The 19,468-nt window shown below is 28.2% G+C and overlaps 1 protein-coding gene and 1 long non-coding RNA gene across 8 annotated transcripts in view; one reads left to right on the top strand and one right to left on the bottom strand.

Moving 5' to 3' along the window:
• Kua (Plasmanylethanolamine desaturase Kua) lies at positions 1 to 18,344 on the top strand. Of its 6 annotated transcripts, XM_072898665.1 has the most exons (6): positions 1 to 139; positions 511 to 757; positions 11,398 to 11,994; positions 12,422 to 12,633; positions 12,719 to 12,937; positions 13,209 to 18,344. In XM_072898665.1, the coding sequence occupies exons 3-6, from the start codon at positions 11,763 to 11,765 to the stop codon at positions 13,467 to 13,469; spliced, it is 924 nt and encodes a 307-aa protein (XP_072754766.1). In that variant the 5' UTR covers positions 1 to 139; positions 511 to 757; positions 11,398 to 11,762; the 3' UTR covers positions 13,470 to 18,344. The 6 variants fall into 6 exon arrangements, with proteins under 6 accessions (XP_072754766.1, XP_072754764.1, XP_072754765.1 ...); XM_072898663.1 differs by lacking the exons at positions 1 to 139; positions 511 to 757 and adding an exon at positions 790 to 973; XM_072898664.1 differs by lacking the exons at positions 1 to 139; positions 511 to 757 and adding an exon at positions 3,322 to 3,529.
• LOC140669122 (uncharacterized) overlaps positions 11,933 to 19,468 on the bottom strand; it is a 16,539-nt gene continuing 9,003 nt past the window's right edge. For both annotated transcript variants that reach the window (XR_012047302.1, XR_012047301.1), the window contains exons 2-4: positions 13,243 to 13,442; positions 12,416 to 12,624; positions 11,933 to 12,050 (exon numbers count right to left, since the gene is read on the bottom strand). This is a non-coding gene — a long non-coding RNA (uncharacterized lncRNA). The remainder of the gene's footprint in view (positions 12,051 to 12,415; positions 12,625 to 13,242; positions 13,443 to 19,468) is intronic.

The raw sequence follows: 19,468 nt of genomic DNA on the forward strand, positions 1-19,468 counted from the left end.
AACTGTAAGAAACAGAGAGTCTATTCAAACTGCACTCGTCACATAATATGGGAATTGCGTAAATGGGACAGTTTTGTGAATGAAACCATCTTACAACGTCATTATATCGCTAAACTCGTTATGTTACTTGAGATTTCTGGTAAGATATATCATGATGATGATTGAATAATTTGATTTTTTACTTCGATTTATCGCTTCAATTTATTTATCAATGTACATTATTGCATTACAGCTGATGCACGATAATATATATATTTTATCAGTATAATAAAAAAGACAATATTAGCAAAAAAATTTTATATTATGATGACGGATAAATTAATTTTCAATTCATTTATTTTGAGAAAAGCCGTACTATTTTAAATATAAAAAGAGATATTTAAATGAATATTTTGGTTTTTGTACGCAACAGTAAAATAATGCATATGCTTTCAAACTTTAATTATACGACAATCACACGGATTACAAACAACAATTACGGGATGTTAACTATATACTACTACGTTGCAGAATTGAACAAATGTACTAATAAAAGTGAGAGATGATGCGGTCTTTCAAGCGGCCTTTTGCAAAAACAAAGATCAGTATTTTTTAATCAGAGCCATTGTTTCTTGATTGTATTTACATTCGCCAACAATGCTGTGTTGAAGTTTAAACGGATGTATATACGAGCGCACATACATACATCGGTACGTATGTCCGTCGTCCTCGACCGCTGCCGATTCTTCGCAACTCGCAACACGCAAGCCCACAACAGGTAAGGCACATACTTGGCTACATATGAGTATCTCATCCACAAGGAAAAACGACTCATGTGCGCGCGCGAGACTCCGACATCATCACGCGCGAGACAGTCCATCGTGCCGTTTATCGCGTCAAGTGACATACAATTGGTTTTGGCTGCAAAATTGAAAAGAAAGAGATTGCGACGCATTTTTCTGATGCATGTCTGACGATTCGTATTTAAAAAATTGTAAGTATAAAAAACATCGTCTCATGCCATTATGTGAATTTACTTTATACATGAGAAAGGATGAAGAATCATACAAATATCGATACATCGATAGTTTCTCGAGAATTTCAAGAGTTTGTTGATTTATTTTTGTTCGAAATTATTCTTACAAAATATTAAATCTTTTTACCTTTAGAAATGCATTGTAAAGACATTTTTTATTTTATTAATACATTTTTTTAAAGAAAAATCTATTTTTTCTTGTATTTATAATTGTAAATTATTTGTACCATATATTTGCACATTTGAGAGAGAGAATTAAGTTTTAAAAATTATCAAAGTTATGGAATTTTTATAAAAAGTTGTAATTAAATTTATATATATATATATAATGTTAGTACATATATACATATATATGTGTGTGTGTATGATTATTATATATGAATAATATATATCTAGAATTGTTTCATATAATTGTATCTGTTAAGAAATTCTATTAAATTTCTATTATAAGAAATCTATTAAATATTAATTATATAGAAATAGAATATAATTTATGATACATTTCATAAAACTCACTTGTCATTGTACTCTTGAGTGATAATATGATAAAAAATGATAAAAATAGGTAACGTGTAATGAAGTGCAGGATGTTTGCGAGAGCTTGCGGCAATTATTATTATTTAATAAAGCATAATTTCTTGAAGCTATAAAAAATAAAATTTTATTAAAAATAGTCGTGTGCTTACTATAAAATATATATGCTATATAAATATATGTTCGAGACAGAGTAATGTAATTGGGGTGCGAGATCATATACGATAGATAAATATGGACCAAATTAGAGACGCGGTACTAATATGAAAATTTATTTGATATCTACGTATGTGACCCTCTCGCGTGACAAAGAAAATGATTTTTAATTTTTTGAAAAAAATTAAGGGAAGAAAACACACAAATCCCAAATATTTGTCCATGTTATCTCTTACTAAATAGTATTATCAGTGAGAGACTAAGATATATGTCTTATGAAAGAGATAAGTGCAAATCATACACTTTTTCGCAGATAAAATCGCAAGAATTATGCATATCGTATAAGATACACGATATTGAATAAAATGAATAATGACAATAATTATATAATATGTCAATATATATATATAAATCGAGAATAATTATGAAATCTATTTTAATATTCAGCAGACTAAAAAGAATCTCTCATTATATCTTTTTTTTACTTCAAACAAATTTGATATCTAATGATGCTTTTATTTCAAGTTGTCATATTATTGTAAATTATTCCTAAAGTTACGAAAACTTTCGATGACAAAGATAATTGAAATAAAATAATCATAATATCCAAATGTAGATTAAAGTGAGGAAATATGTATCGCGTGATGTCGATGAAAGATTATGATCATCCATTTGACGGATAGCACGAATAGTTGGCACGCACGTATACATATACCGACAAAAATAATAACGCATAGATACGTGCGTGAATATAATAAAAACCATTTTAACCGCGTCTTGTTCGAATGGTTACGACATGTAGTCACTCGCTATCTATACGATTGTAAGAGACAGTCATAAAGTAATATGTACTTAGTCACATACATATTTCGTTTTCGTTACATCGCAAAACAACGAACGGTTCGGTCGAAACTTGTTACACTTTTCCGAGGTATCGACTTTTTGCTGCCTAGAAACAGACCATACGATTATCTTATGTCTGCGAGTCGATAGACATTTTTTTTTCATTTCGAAATGTCTTCAAGATATTAAAACATATTGAAGGCAGTTCATAATATTGTGGTAGATGCTTTAATAATGTATTGATTTTGTAATTGTTGATGAGCTTTTCATCTCTTCGCAGGTCTCATATTAATTTCACCCAATCAAAATAATTGTGTATACAACATGATTTTCAGAAAATTTATGCTAAGCAAATTTCATTTTTTAGTTTTCTATTTCTAAAAAATCTTTAATCGACATATTTATGATGTATTTCAATTAATTATATCCTTTGCAACTTTACTGAGTTGTGATAAAAATTATTATTCGTGTAATTTAAATCTCCATAATTTTTGAAACGACATTTAAATTAAAAATAAACTTACAAACTCTTGTCTCGTATAGGAAATTTTTTTTCAAATTTTCTAGAGACTCACTCTCAATAATGTTTTATATTGGCGCAATTATAATTTAGTATAAGTATATTGTTATATATAGTATATGTATTATACACACACACAAAGTAGATATTTGCTATAGACATTTACAGTACACCTTTTAAGTGTGACATTGGTTTCTTTCGTAAATAATTAACTGTTTATATATATATATATATAACCGGGTATACGGGTGAAATCAATTTTCGCTTATCCGGGAACGGTGTACATACACCGATCGTGTCGATGTTTGAAAATATTGATGGATCGTCAAGTAGCCAAGTTACTCAAAGCTACTATAATACAGATGAGAAATCGATCAGTTTTGATAAAAATTACGAAATCTCTTTTTCTGAATTTCGCGATTGTCGGGATATATTTGGCGCGAGATAGACTTTTTATTATTGTAAGTATATATTTGCATCATGATATAATTGTATTTAATGTCTTATCTAACAGCCGTACTTATGTTGAGTAGACTCAAGAATTGAGTTTGTCCTCGACGATGGAAGTCGATTCTAAATAAAGTATGAATTCTTTGCGAAACATCACGTGTATATATCATGTATAGTAGGAAGGAACATGCGCGCGCTAATCGAAAATACGCACAATACCTCAAAGTATGTGTTATTGTGACGAAGAGAGTTCAATACTTTAATCATCTAGTTCAGTTCAAGGCCAATTCGAGTAAACATTATACAAATTCACACACACAATATATATATATATATATATATATATATATATGTAATTTTCTTATTTAATTTATTGCTTCAAAGTATATTAAGATTATATATGTATGTAAGATAAAAAAGCGAAGCATCAGCCCTATTTAGATTTTGTATAGAAGATTTTGGATAAAGAAAAAAATCTCACGGGGATTGATAAGTAGATTGAGAAACTATCCAAATTATAAAATCGATAGATAGAGATATGTATTATATCATTAACGATTTCCAATACCTATGAGGCACATTGTCCTTGTGTAACTACGAAAGGCTTCATTAAGTGACCTTACAATATGTGGTATAGTATACTGGTTAATTCTCTTATAAGCACGTAAACACAAATGTGAGATTTAAAATTTTAGCTCTACCGTTCTTTTATTTAATAAAGCTAATGAAGCAAAAATGAATATAAATAATAATTATTAACAAAGATATTAGCTTCAAAAAATTGTTCGTATATATATATATATATATATATATATATATATATATATATATATATGATATATATATAAAATTCCTTAACATATATAAATGACAGGATATGTATACAAATAATATTAAAGTTTAGTTTTTTTATGATTAATTTTTACATAAATATTTTAATTTTTTTAAATATTCTTAACTCTAAATTTAAATATTAAAAATATGTATAAGTATAAAAAGAAAGGGGAAAATGTCGTTTGAAATAAGTTTACTTTCGAAAGGGTAAATTTTTTCGATCAAGGACTGAAAAATTGTAAAAGACCTCGGCACGCGAACTCAACTCATACAGATAGAAAAGCACACACGCGGCGGCACGCATATGTCGTTGTCGTTGTATAGCGTGTGCTAATCGCATACGTATGTACATATGTACAGGATGTTCAAAGGGAAGTTGTTAAAATTAATCGTTTGCTATTTTAAACTGCAGATAGAAAACAGACAGATAAAATATCTTCTAATAGAGCATATTTGGCAAATTTATTTACTTATGAACTAAAGACAATCGGAGATATTTTTATCATTTAATAAACGCTCATAAAAATACTAAAACGACAATCTTAATGATATACATATATTTGAAGTGTGCCTTATTAAAATTATAAATAAAATTAAAAATTATAAAATATATAAATCAAGTTTCTTTCGGAAATTATAAAAAACTTTACGTATTTTTTTTGAGATACCATTCACCGCTTTTCTCAGCACAGCTCTGATCTTTTTCTTATTGTTTATTTGATCTATTAAAATATATATATATATATATATATATATATATATATAATTAAGATGGTAGATATTTGTCATCTTTTATAAACGTTTATGAAGTGATAAGAATGTTTGCAATTATCTCTAGTCTAAATATAAATAAAAACTGTTAAATAAAATTTTATTGAAAGACATATTTTTTACTTTTCCTACTTATGTGCATTTAAAAGTGACAGCTGATTACTCAGACAATACGATATTTATGATAAATATTTTTACTATTTATTTTTTTAAAACATATAAAGATCTTATACAAATTTTATATACTTTATATATTTTGATAAATATCTATAAAATATTTAAATAAATGTTATAAATATTTCGTATTATATATATTTTATAGTGTGCTCTTTAGATAATTTAATAATGGAACACCCTGTACATGTATACATGTGTGCATCGACGAATCAGGCCGCACCGACCGCATGACGGCGCCACCGCCACAAGAACGGCGTCGCGACGCTGTTGTCAGGCGGCGTCGATCGCGGGAAATGTATATATAGGAGAATATGGGTGGCGGGTAACGAACGGGGAAAAGGCAGCAGCGCCTCCGTCGCGTCGCGTTGCGTTGCGTTGCGTTACGTCGCGTCGCGTCGCGTCGCGTCGCGTCGGCGGCGTCGTCGTCGTCGTCGTCGTCGTCGTCGGTACTCCAGGTCGCTTTCAGTCACTTTAATCACCGCGCGTTTCGACCGCGCGTCTTTCATGGCTCCTCGAGACTTTTCGCGAGAGACGATCATCCCGAGCACAAACGCACGTACGCGCTTCCTCCGCCGGCTGTCGTTCTCGTTTTCCATTCATCCCTTCTTTGTCCTCTCTCTCTCTCTTTTCCTTCTCCTTCTCGTCTCCTTTTCCGTTTCATTCATACTTTGTCGCCTTCTCTCTTTATTATTACCAATATACACTTGTCTCCGACGCTTCTCGCGTACTCTCTTCGACGCTGCCTCTTGTAACGCAGTGGTTAATCGTCCACCCGGCCTACAGCCAGCCTTTTGTGAATAGCTCTGGTGCAAAAATACTCGGCCGAAATAATACCGTCTATTTTACTAGGAATTTAGGGAGTAGCCGGCAAGCGCGAGCGTGACGTCTTCTGCGAATGCACGCGATGAGTTGCGATGCGTCGGGTGTGTACACGTGTATGTGTGTGCGTAGTGTGTGCGCGTATCATCGTTCCGGTATAAGACACGGTTTTACAATCTTCTCGTCGCTCTACCGTTCTAATCACCCTGCCTAATCACTCTGCGACTAATAAGAGTTTTGTAACGAAACCCGACCCTCTCGCATGGCTGCCGCATAGTCGACGATCACGTCGGCACTCGCCGTAGTCGAGGAGATACTTTGGAGCCGGCAGCAGGTACGGTGTCATAATACTACCCCATTGCGAACGATGACGGTTTCTCAATCCTTCTAAGTGAACGATAAAGCTGAATTTGCATGTATATGTACATGTATATACACGTGGGTGTTCGCGCGCGCGCACGTCACATGTATATGTAGAAGGAAAGGATGTGTTGGGTGTATATTAGATTCACGATTCGCATTCCTTTGGGAAATATAATATTTTTTTATCATGAATATACATGTTTATGTCGCGATAAGCTCGTTCACGTGTTCGAGCAACGAGTAGTTTGCTAGTTGATAGCGCGAATGATAGTTGGCTGCGAGTGCGCACAATTGAGCGTTTTAAATTCTGGGAGAATAAAAAAAAGAGTAGTGTTGAAAAACAATTAATCTTTTGCATTTAATATTATTATGTAGAGCAACTCAATATGTATTTTATTCAGTCTTGTGAAATAATGAAAAGTAATCTCACATTAAAAAATCTTTATAAAGAAAAGAGATATAAAAACGTATACGATAGTATCATCATCTGGCCCAAAAGTAATTTTTAGCATAATAAAGTATGCCTTAATTTATTTAATTATTGAACTCAAAATGTTTTAACAATAAGTCATTAATAATAGTGTGTGCAAAAGTTTTCTGATAATATACAAAATTAATATTTTATGTAGTTGTATTATATAACAAGTAAATGAATGCTTTTTTCAAACAATATCTTAATTATTATATAATAATTAATTATTATAATTTTGATTACTGTATTATTGTATTGTAGTTGAAAAAAATATTCAACTATTAGTAGATTAGATTACTAATTCTTTCAGCTGTTTTCTTATCAAAGTTCCGTCTTTCTATTATGCGCAAACAGAATATTCAAACATGCATTCATACGTAATGAGGTTCTCGAGCGAATCACGCATACATATAAGGAATCGCAAGAATATTTTTCCAATTATTTTAAGCAATTGATATTCATTATATATATTTATTATTTATATATTAAGCAAAGATATTTTTATGTAATATAAGAATCTCACAATATTATGTCTTTTAAAGACATCAATTATTTGAAGTCAACAAAGTAACTGGGGACAGAATAAGATAAGAACTACATACATAGATAGGTGTTATGAATGCCGTTGTGACTGACTCATTGTGCATGAATTTGTGCATGAATACATCTAGCATGAGGATACATATTTGCAAAGCATATGTGTTCTCGTAACGCATTTGAATCCTAACGAGAGAAAAATGCCATTCCTCCTATGCCCTATATATGATACTTTGAACGTGAGATACATTTACAAATTGTATGTATGTGTGTGCAAATGCGTATAAACCTTTCAAATATATACATATATAAGAATATATGTATGTATGTATCCGCTTACAATGCGACGAAGATGACTCTTGCGCGATCAAATGAGATCACTTCAATCTGTTTTTTCTTCATTCGCTTTGATCTCGCCTTCTCGCGAGTGCGCACAAAGTCGTCGCCAGTTATACTGTTGCATCAGCAATCAAATGTTTATTTCGTCAAAGAAAAATTCAAAGCTTGGTTAAAAAATCTGTTATCAACATATAATAAACATGAAAAGTATATACAGCGTAATACTATAATATATGATAATTTATAATAATTAATTGTGCGTAAAGATATTAAAATTCCTGGGAATTTAATAGTCTCCTCGACATACTTCGTTACTCTCTTCGGTTTTTAAATTTATACAAACCATAAGATAATTATTATTTGCAATGTCGTTGGAAAAACCATTGCTTTCTTTTTTACGTACTAAAAATAATGTAATACGCGATACATATTTAAAAAAATATAAAAATTTCCTCTTTAATCTAATAACATACATATGTATCTCTCATAAACCGATGCGCTTTTAGCGTCTAGTCTAACCGCGATAAATGAAAGCAAAACTCTTATATAACTCGGCGAGCAAAATTTCGCGTGTAAATGATGACGTACATATGTGATACGCTGTTATGGCGTAGAAATTGATCGATTACATTGTCGTGCGAGAGCCTTCAACCCTTCGCCTTCGGTTTAATTACCGGCACGCGATTATTCGTCGGCCGCCGGCCGCATTAAAAAGCCAGTCCTATTTTGAAAGCTCACTCGATTCGTACATCTACGATGCATAATCCCCTTTGGGAACAATTTTTCCTTTTTTTTCTGCTACAGTTATCGTTCTCTTTTTCATCACAAATCATATAACGAATGAAATGATTTTACTTGTCTCTGTCGTCTGTAATTCTGTATATATATATATATATATATATTTTTTTTTTTATTAAAATGCATTTTCTCTTTAAATTGTAATTTCTTTAATTAATTTTAATCAATTTTTGTTTAACGAATTTTTTTATCGAAAGAGATCATCGTTTATTGAAATTTTCAATATATATATATATGTAAAAAAAACTTTAGATTAAAATTCTAACAAAGAATCCAATTAAAATTAAAAGAAATAATTTTATTTCATCTGGAGAATTATTATTTTAAATTATCTATTTAAATAACTTTGTAACTTACAATTAGAGTTAAAAATGCGACTTGATATTTTTTATACAAACAAAATCGACTTAAAAGAAAATAAATAATTTCTAATTAAAAGAAAGTATACACTTACAATTAGTAAAGGACACATCTTAAATATGATTTTTTTGAAACTAATTGTTAAATTTGGTCGATACTAAATTAATTTTCATCTCGGGATATTCAAATTTTTCTTATCACACAGACAATTATAAATATTATAAATAAGTTAATTCTATATTGAATATTGATATAAAATTATCTATATTTAACATAGAATTAACTAAGATATAAATTATAATATATATAAAATTCTCCTACATTACACACATTTATTCATTTATATTTTATATATATATTTATATTTTATATTTATATTTTATATTTATATTGTTATATATATATATATATATATATATATATATATATATATATAACAATAAATATATATTATGTTAAACTGCTGCTATGAAAGAACTGGAAAGAAGTTTATAATTTTTATAGAATATACTTGAGAATCATTATTCAATAATCTTTTCTCAACATGCATTACATTATGTTTGATAATGTGCTCTTAATATTATTTAATATAGAAAGTGACTAGCGGTCACAAAGTCTCGTTCGTAATTGTACAATATATGTATATTAATTTAATTAAATTAAAATGAGAAGGGATGTCTGGTAAGACTCATTACTGACTGCATATGTTACAATCGATATTCCACGATATTAAAATGTTAAAATATTTCTTAATCGCGCTTCTATCGTTTTTAGAGAGTTGTGTCGTTAGAAATTGTTAATAATTTTCTTGTGTTATATTTTTTATCATCAATAATTAAGAGTGCTAAATTATGCGTGTAAAGACATTTTCGTTTTTCAAGCTTCTGCAATATCATTTTGAAACGCGGAATATGATAGTCAGGTCACGATATTCGCATAAATAAATTCACATCTACAAATACATACATATATAGATATTTCACAGTTTTACGTTTGAGATCTGCGAAAAAATCTGCTAATATACAGAATATGTAAAAGCATATGAACCTTTGAAAGTACAGATTGCAGCGTGTAAATGCGCTCCGAGAACACTATTACGGTATTCGCATAAGCATAAGTTATACTGTCGCGTGTAAGTGCCAAATTAACCCACTTTATTGTTGCGTAGTGAGTAATTCGTAGTCGAGTAAAATTTCATGTATATTCTGATATTACGATATATAATCAATTACAAAATGCGCATGGGCTCTGTAATGTCCAATTATGAATGTATTTACATAAATATGAATCATGTATGAACTGAATATGAATATCAATGTAGATAATATCAGTTTGCTGTAAATTTATACAAGATATCCCTTACTAACTGCAAGACTTCTTTTGAATAGCAAATTTAATTTTCAATCAATTTTTCCTATACAGAAATTTTGAATAAGCGATTGAAAATGAAGGGTTTTTTGAGAGCTCAAGAAAAGAACAATAAAAATAATAAAATTATATTCATATAAAAATTATTTCAGTTAATTTCAAATATATACTTTAATGTGATAAGAATTTGATTTGTAAAAACATATAATATTGAAAGTACAAAAAAATTATGTGTAATATGATTTCTTTCGATATTCTCTTTAAAAGAAAATTAATCAAAGAAAATCCGTAATTTTAAAAAAGTGCGAGGGACATTGCATACAGAAATACATTACGTTGATATATTTTTCTTATTAGGAATAAACATAAAGATTAATTTTCATGTGTATCTACAAATTGAGAAACGTGCTTATATTACAATATAAAATTATGTATACTAGTACATCCGATAACATGCGTGAAACGGATATAAATTTTTTTTTTACGATATTTTACGATACGCAAGATTTGAGAAAACAATTTATTCGACTGTACTAATTAATTTATATGTATAAAATAAATACAGAAAATTTTTTTTCGGAGTTGATGTGAATAATATTGATGATATAAAGAATAGTATGCATAATCGTAATTATGCTTTTGTGCTTCACAATATGTTCTTTATAACATACAATGCACGTACAATACATGCAGATACATTTATTGATATTTATTTTCATTATGCATAAGAATATTCTATATATATTTCTATATATTCTATATATATATGATATATATATTTGCATTTTCTGCATAACATATTTTAGCTAGAATTAACGTTTCCATTATAAAGCTCGTATATATTGAAAATTATTAGACTTTTTTTATCCAATCATATTGCTATATTTATCATATTGCTATAATCTATATAAATATGAATCACAAATTTAAAAATTTTACAAAGTTAGCTAATAATAATTTGTATAATAATTTACGGTATATTAAATTCTCTAACTGAGAAATTTATCGTTTAACTAATTGTCTTCTTTTATTTAATTTTAGATATTTGCCGCAATGTTCGATATCTCAGGAAATACAGGAAAGCTGAAAGAAACGGGTGTGTGAAGGAGATTCTAAATCTTTCTCAGGATATATAATGCGCGAACTGACAATTCATGGCCTCGTTGCACGGGACTAGAGTAAATGATTCCTCGTGCGATATCAAAGAGACGTAATGTAATGATCGTCCCAAAATAATTCAGTAAAAGCTTGTTGCATCTTTATTTCTTCTTCTACGAGCGATACGACAGTATCGTGTCGCGATGTCGAAGAACGAGCGAGCTTTGCGATATTGCGCGCTTGAATGCTGAAAGAACGGTGGAATATCACGTCAAGAATCGCAATATATTTCGACTAACAATAAGAATATGGAGGATATAAAGGTACCGAACCTGGGGCAAGCCGCATCGGCCGCGTGTTCTATGGCGACCAATTTCTTGGCGCCTGTGAAGACTGAGCGCCAGATTTACGAAAACTCGATGCTCGAAGATGATCCGAATGCCAACTCGGTAGTACCGACATCGCAAGAAGATAAGACCGTGCCTAGATGGGGTCCAAATCACAAAGGTGCCCAGGAGCTTGCGAATTTGTATAGTACCGGTATGTAGATTTTTTATTGCAATCATTTAAAGAGGCTTTGGATTTCGCATAGCTACCTGAAAATTATATGACGACTTACTGTTTTATTACTTGTACATACCTGTTATCAATTGGATATTGCAATTTTTGTTTTGTTACAAAAAGACTAAAAAGTATAGTATATTTATTAACGAGTACAAAATTCATAAATGTATACTTTAAATAATATAAAAAAAAAAAAAAAAACGAATGCTTACGGATTTAAGCGTTTTTCACATATTTTAGGACAATGCAAGACTTTTGACTTTTTGCACATTTTTTCTGAAAATCGCGTCTTACATAATACTATTGAAAAAAATTATTATAGATTATTACTTTCCCCACATTGATAAGAAATAATTGTATAATAACAGTAATGCCATAATTATAATACAACGTATACTTTTAGGGAAGAGAACACAAGAGTGCATCTGTGTAGGAATTTGTATCACACTTATAGTCGTGAACTCTGTGCTTGTGCTCATCAGATTACGATTGGAAAATTTCAGTTCCATAGCAATAGCTGCATTATGCGGTATTATCACGGCTGATTTTGGATCCGGTCTAGTTCATTGGGCCGCGGATACTTGGGGATCCGTTGAACTTCCGATTCTGGGGAAGGTAAGACATTTTCATGTTAAGAAAAAAAATGTGTGCAAATCATAAATTATTTAATTTACAAAAATATTGTTTTCTTTTTCTTTAGAATTTTCTAAGACCATTTCGTGAACATCATATAGATCCTACTAGCATAACAAGACACGATTTCATAGAAACTAACGGCGATAATTTTATGGTTGCAATACCAGTACTATCCAAACTCACGTGGGATTTTCTAACATTACCCGAAGTAGAAATGCAACAGAAATTTGTTTGGACGTGCTATTGGTTTTTGCTTGCCATTTTTGTAGCAATGACTAATCAGGTAAATATCTAAATTGTTATAAATATTTAATTAAAAAAAGTTTTAAAACAGTTTTTGAAAAAATATTGATAAGTTTTTACATGGTAAAATATTTCAATTTTATTTCTTATACATTTTATTTTATCATATATTTAATATTAGGATATATTTCAGTTTTTATATATGAGCAATAATATTCATTATATATTTACAACAAATTATTTTGTGAACTATTGTTGTGTATTTAAAAAATAATACAGATTTAAGGTATTTAGAGTAATATACTTTACAGATACACAAATGGTCGCATACATATTTCGGATTACCTTTATGGGTTATTTGGCTTCAAGAATATAGAATTATTCTGCCAAGAAAGCATCATCGAGTGCACCATGTCGCGCCTCACGAGACTTACTTTTGCATTACTACAGGATGGTTGAATTGGCCTTTAGAAAAGCTTCAGTTTTGGTACATTTTGGAGGTAATAATTGAAAGGACTACCGGTTGTAAACCCAGAGCAGATGATCTGAAATGGGCACAAAAGCGTTCTTGAGAATTAATAATTGTCCTCTTTTCGTTATTGTACATTTTATTGTACAATCAGGATATTTAACATACAGCCAAATGTCGAAATGAAACTCAAACATCGAACTATGAAATAGAAATTAAGTGAAAAGTTTGTATAGGCAATAGTAAAAGTTCGTATACATGGAATACTCAATTGCTGGAAAAATACACACACGCGAATGTATATATATATTTTTTTTTCAAATTAGTATAAGGCCTTTTGTGAAGACAAAAGATTGTAGTGTCGGTATATGTAAGAATGAGCAGCATTATTGGACATATGCTTTTAAGGAAAAACTGATCAACTATGTCAAAAGTTAATAAATTTATTACATTTCACGAACATAGCTGACATTTGACATAACTGATCCGTTTAGTGCCTTCTTAAAGTTTATACATTTTTAATACATACGCAATAATATGTGTGCATATATATATATACATACGTGTGTGTGAGTATGAGCAAATACGGAATGAGCTTATGAATTTGCAATCTGACGATACCACTATATTGATAATATCTTTATATACCGCACAATCATCACGCATTAAATTGCACAAACTATTAACTTTATTTTAACACAATATATAAAGCAATTAAAAAAATATGATATTAAAAGTCAGATGTTTAGAGTAGGCTAAAGTATCTTAAGTATCTTTTAAAAATTAATTGCATTTTTCTAATGTGTGTTAAATAGTTAAAAACGAACATAAGAAATTATATAATAACATATAACGTGATAAATGCACACATGATTGTGTATACATGATTTTGGCATATATATTATGTATGTACATATATAATTACATGTATAAGAAGGTATTTACAAATTATTAAATTATTAATCGGTTTATTTTTTCATATGTAAAACTGTTTGCAAAATATGATAAATTTTTAATGAATTAACATTTTTCTCTCTCTGTTTTTTTTTTCTTTTATCAAAACTCAATTGCAATTATAATATTTATTGAGATGAGTGTTCCACAATTTCATTTCTTATATAAATAAAAAACGAATTCCCTGAACCTCCTGAAATTATTTATATGAGATTAATCAAACTTTTTATAGATATACAAAGAGAGAGAGAGAGAGAAAGATATATATATTACACCGATTGAGAACTAATAATGCTAATATCAAATTTTGTAATTTTACAATTTATTAGTTAAACATTTTTCTTATTTGTTATAAAAATTGTATTACAGTGAACTATATAGAAAATATTTTATTATATACTTTTATTTCAATAATTTGGAATATTTGTTGTTATGTAAGCAAATTTATTAATTTTAAAATTTGCAATCTGGTTTATGATCTCTTATAATATTTTATATTTATATAATATTTTATAAGAATATTAATTTTATTACTAAAATTTGGAGCTAAGAATTGTACAATAGTATGTCAGATGTCTGCTTGATAGTACTGTGTATCATGGCATAGTAATAATATATGTAATTGTTAATATGCATATTGAAAGCATAACATACTATAAAGAATATACATGCATATATAGAATATTATAAGAAATAAATAAAAGCCCCTTTTATTGTAGAGAATTTAAAATTAAGATTCTAAGAGAAAACTGCATAAACGATTGATAAAACAAGGAAGAAATAAATAATTATACAAACGCATGGGGATAGACAAATTTCTACACGAAAATAATAATGTATTACTAATTAAAATCTTTTGTTACATACATATTTTTTATTTTGTATCTGACACACTTGTTACATTTCTTAGCTCGAAGCATATAAATAAGGAAATAATAATCTTGAGGTGCTAAGCAAGTACAAGTCGTAGGTCGTAGGTTCAGGGACCAAAGGCGACTTACCGCTCTATGTATAACAATCTTTTAAACGCTTGGTTTCATTTTGATAAAGTTATATATGCAATTTACAGTATGTATCTGATAAACTATTTAACAATATTTTCACTCATCTACAAACGCTTTATCTTTAGCAAATGGTCAAAGCATATAACTATAACACATATGTTTAATATTCTTTAATACTTGACTATAAATTTTAAGTTCCTTACGTGCAAGTGAGAAATAATATCTTTTAAAAAAAATATTATTTATAGAATCGCAGTTACTGTGATTATTGTAACCATTGTTATTGTTATTATTATTATAAAAGAGCAAAGTATAAATTTCAAACAAACTGGCCAAATTAACATTTAGCCAGATTTGAAATTTCTTCATATATAATTCTCATATACAATGTGTGATGAGAATTATTTAATATTGCTGTGAAATCCAAAGAGACAACTTTATTTATTTACATATTTATTTAATTAAATTACTAGTATATATGAGATATACTAATATATGTACTATATATGTACAAGTTTCTTTGTTTCCTTTTTATATCCTATATCACACGTGACACTTTCTCACGTTCGATAAAATAATTAAAATAATTTTATAAATATCTCAACTTGAACGTTCAAGTCAAACTCTAATTTCAACCAGAGAGAAGAGAAAAAAATAAGCTTTAGGTATGAATATAATTATACATTACGTGAAACACAATACTATAAGAATATAAATTCACTAAATGCAAATAAAAGACAGGAGCGTTTACTAAATCATAGAATGCTGTTAATAAAGTATTAGAAATTTCTAATACAAATAGAAATGTACAGCTACATATTATTTATAACAGTAATAGAGGAAATTTGATAAAGATCTATCGCGCGGATTAGTATATTTTATTGTAGAAATATACGCTTTTTGAAGAGAACATTGAAAGAGTTTAACTAGCAACATTGTAAATAGCTGATATATACAATATACAATGTTACTGAGCTATTGGATTTGCAACTACTATATATAAATACAAACGAAAAATTTTGCTTATTACTCGTCCTCGTTATGCGACATTAATATAATTTACGTTGCCGCCAATATACACATACGAATATAACTTATAATACGAGCGCTCAGATTTATAATATAGAAAAAGATCCCATTTAAAAATAAAAGTACAGAAAACAAAAAATTATAATATATTTTAATTTGTTCATACATATAGTAAAAATTATATGTGTATATATGTATGCACACATATTTGCACACATTACATAAGTCTTGGTATATGAACGAATTAAAATGTAATATATATTTTTAGTATATTTACACAAATTTAGTATACATACACATACATACATTTTTATATGAAGCCTAAATATTACGTTTCGCTTAAGCATGGTTCTTATAATGAATAAGAATAAAATGTAATTAGAAATACGACGAATGAGTGTTGGATGTATAATGCAAAAAAATTGTATAGTTATAAACAATAGAATGCTGATGGTGTGGTAATATTTGAAAATAAGATCGGACATAAATATGTCTGAGCTGAAAATTACAATTTCGCGGTATAGCATAAATAAAGCATAAATTTTGCGAAACTAACATAAGAGAAAAAAAGACAAATTTATATGTATTCTAAATATTTTATATAACTGGAACATATTTATACGTTATTGCGTGCAATAACGCATAGAAAATAATCGAAAAAGAAATGCCAAGAAACGATACTGTACCGCTATTATTTTCATATGATCAATTATGATAATTATAGTCTTTTTTTTAATAGTGTGTAATTGTATTATATACTGTGGCCTTAACCTTTCTAGAACACTTTTTACTTTAAGTAACTTTAATTTAAATTTTATTTTTACTTTAAAAACAATAAATATGTTAATTGAATACTATTAGGATTTCATACAATCTTTATTTGTACTGAATTATTTTTTTTAACTAAACTCTCATCAGAATTATATAAATAAAGAAACAAACTTTATATAAAGCAAAACACACCGATGCATTTGCTGCTGCTGCTGCTACTGCTGCTGAAAGTACAAAGAGAATAAAAGACAAGCTAGCTGTGCATATATTATAATGTATTATATTTGTGTAATATTTTGCATATGTCATCTATGCGCCATGTCCTTTTACAATAAGTATACTTATTGGATTGAGAAAGACAACGAGCAAATTTTTTTAACGTAATCTAAACTATTTTGTTTGAATTGTTAATAAACAAATTTTGTATTGTTTTTATATTAATCTTTTTAACAATTTTAATTTGTACATGAAACCCTATCTGAAAAAGCAATCTGGTATAAAATCAAAACAGCTCCACTTTTTTATTATTATATATAAGAACTTTTATGAAATTATATTATATATATTATTATATTAATATATTATTAATTATTAATATTTAGGGAGTTCATGATAAAATAAAAAAATCTCAAGACAGAATGTCGCATAGAAAACAAGTGCATATTGAAGAACGGACTGACGATTATATGTATATAAATAAACAAATCACATTTTAATCTTTCCATATAATTATCTCAAAGATTAGTTCATTATATTATTTAAAAAATATATAATAATAAAGTTATATAGTTATATATATTATCATTTACAATAAGGATAATTTATGTTTTTTTGTCATAAAAGAATTCGCGCTTGCGAGATTTAAAAAATTAAATAAATATTAAAAACATACAATTTTGTTTAAACATATATTGACCATGAGATATTTCCCTCGGAAAATCTTAATCTGATATATTTTTTCGAACTATTATAGTTTTGAACATTAACATAATTGTTTGGAAAGGTTAAATTGTAATATTTTGTATCTTTCTGTATAAAATTATTCGTCACGAGTTTTAAAGTAATAAAATTATAGATCGCGTGGTAAAATAATTACTTACATATTTTACAATTCATTGGAACGCCTTTGATATTATATTAAAACAATAAAAAAAACGATCTGCAAGGCAGGACATTATGTGTGTGTACACTGTTATAGTATAATAAAAAAATTTATTCTAGCTAGTCGTTCATTTACTAATGTATTGTCGCATTTTTCATCTTTTCTTTTTATTTTTTTTTTTTATTTTTTAAGAAACTTACGAGAAAATACAGTTTAAAAAATACTATAGAAAAATATTTGAACTAAGTATGAAATTTTATGTCTTTCTCTCACAATATTGTGCAATCTAAATAATTTTACTTTCCTTCGTAAATACAGCCCACTTTATCACTTGAAATTATAATCAACAATATATATATTTGAATAAATACAACACGAGAACGCGCGCGGTTAAAATTTAAAATAATTACAGCAGAGAGACACCTGAGAGGACCACAGTACCATTTTTCATACGCTTTCTTGTCTTTACACACTAGCGCGCATACATCTATTTTTTTCCCCTGAAACTACATGTCCACATCCACTTTCGGTGAATAAATAGTTATAAATGATTAAAAAGTTATGGATGTAGCACGAACATGAACCAATCGATTGGTACATCCACAAATTATAAATTAGGAATTATCACGCGGCCATTTATATGATATGGATTTATAAGCATGTAATAAACATTTTTGTTAAATACAATGTAGAAGGTATTTGCAGATAATATTGTTTCTTCTATTTTATTATTATATCACTTATTAATTATATTGTTAGTTACTATATAATTATGTATTATAAAAATTTTTATAAATTAAATAATTGAGATCAAAACTATATATTTTAACCGAATAAATAAAATAATCTATAATAAACACACACGCACAAATATTAATATAAAATATTATAATATAAATAAAAAAATAGAGTATTATATTTTAATATAAATATTAAAATATTAAACTGTATTTAGTAAATTAATTTTTAAAAACAATGAGAGATTAAAGTAATGAATATCTGTTCTTTTCTCTCTTTTCCTCTCTTTCTTTCTCTAATAGAGAAAGATAAATATGTGTTTAATATATAGAATAAATAAATAATTACAACGAGAAGGAGAATATTTAATATAAAGTTTTACATTTCTATAATAGCATATAGTTATATTCACATTGTATGCGGTAAATTTCTATATATTTTTCACTATCAATTTACATTCAGTTATATCTAACAAATATATTTACACGTGCCTAGAAATTTTTA

Source organism: Anoplolepis gracilipes, chromosome 8 (assembly GCF_047496725.1).
Source record: "Anoplolepis gracilipes chromosome 8, ASM4749672v1, whole genome shotgun sequence".
Taxonomy (NCBI): Eukaryota; Metazoa; Arthropoda; class Insecta; order Hymenoptera; family Formicidae; genus Anoplolepis; species Anoplolepis gracilipes.

What these genes read in the sequence shown, in the direction of transcription:
- Kua (XM_072898665.1), top strand. Translation starts at nt 11,763, where the DNA reads ATGGAGGATATAAAGGTACCGAACCTGGGGCAAGCCGCATCGGCCGCG. An exon ending in TGCGAATTTGTATAGTACCG is followed by an intron (nt 11,995 to 12,421) that starts GTATGTAGATTT and finishes GTATACTTTTAG; the next exon opens with GGAAGAGAACACAAGAGTGC. An exon ending in TTGTAGCAATGACTAATCAG is followed by an intron (nt 12,938 to 13,208) that starts GTAAATATCTAA and finishes TATACTTTACAG; the next exon opens with ATACACAAATGGTCGCATAC.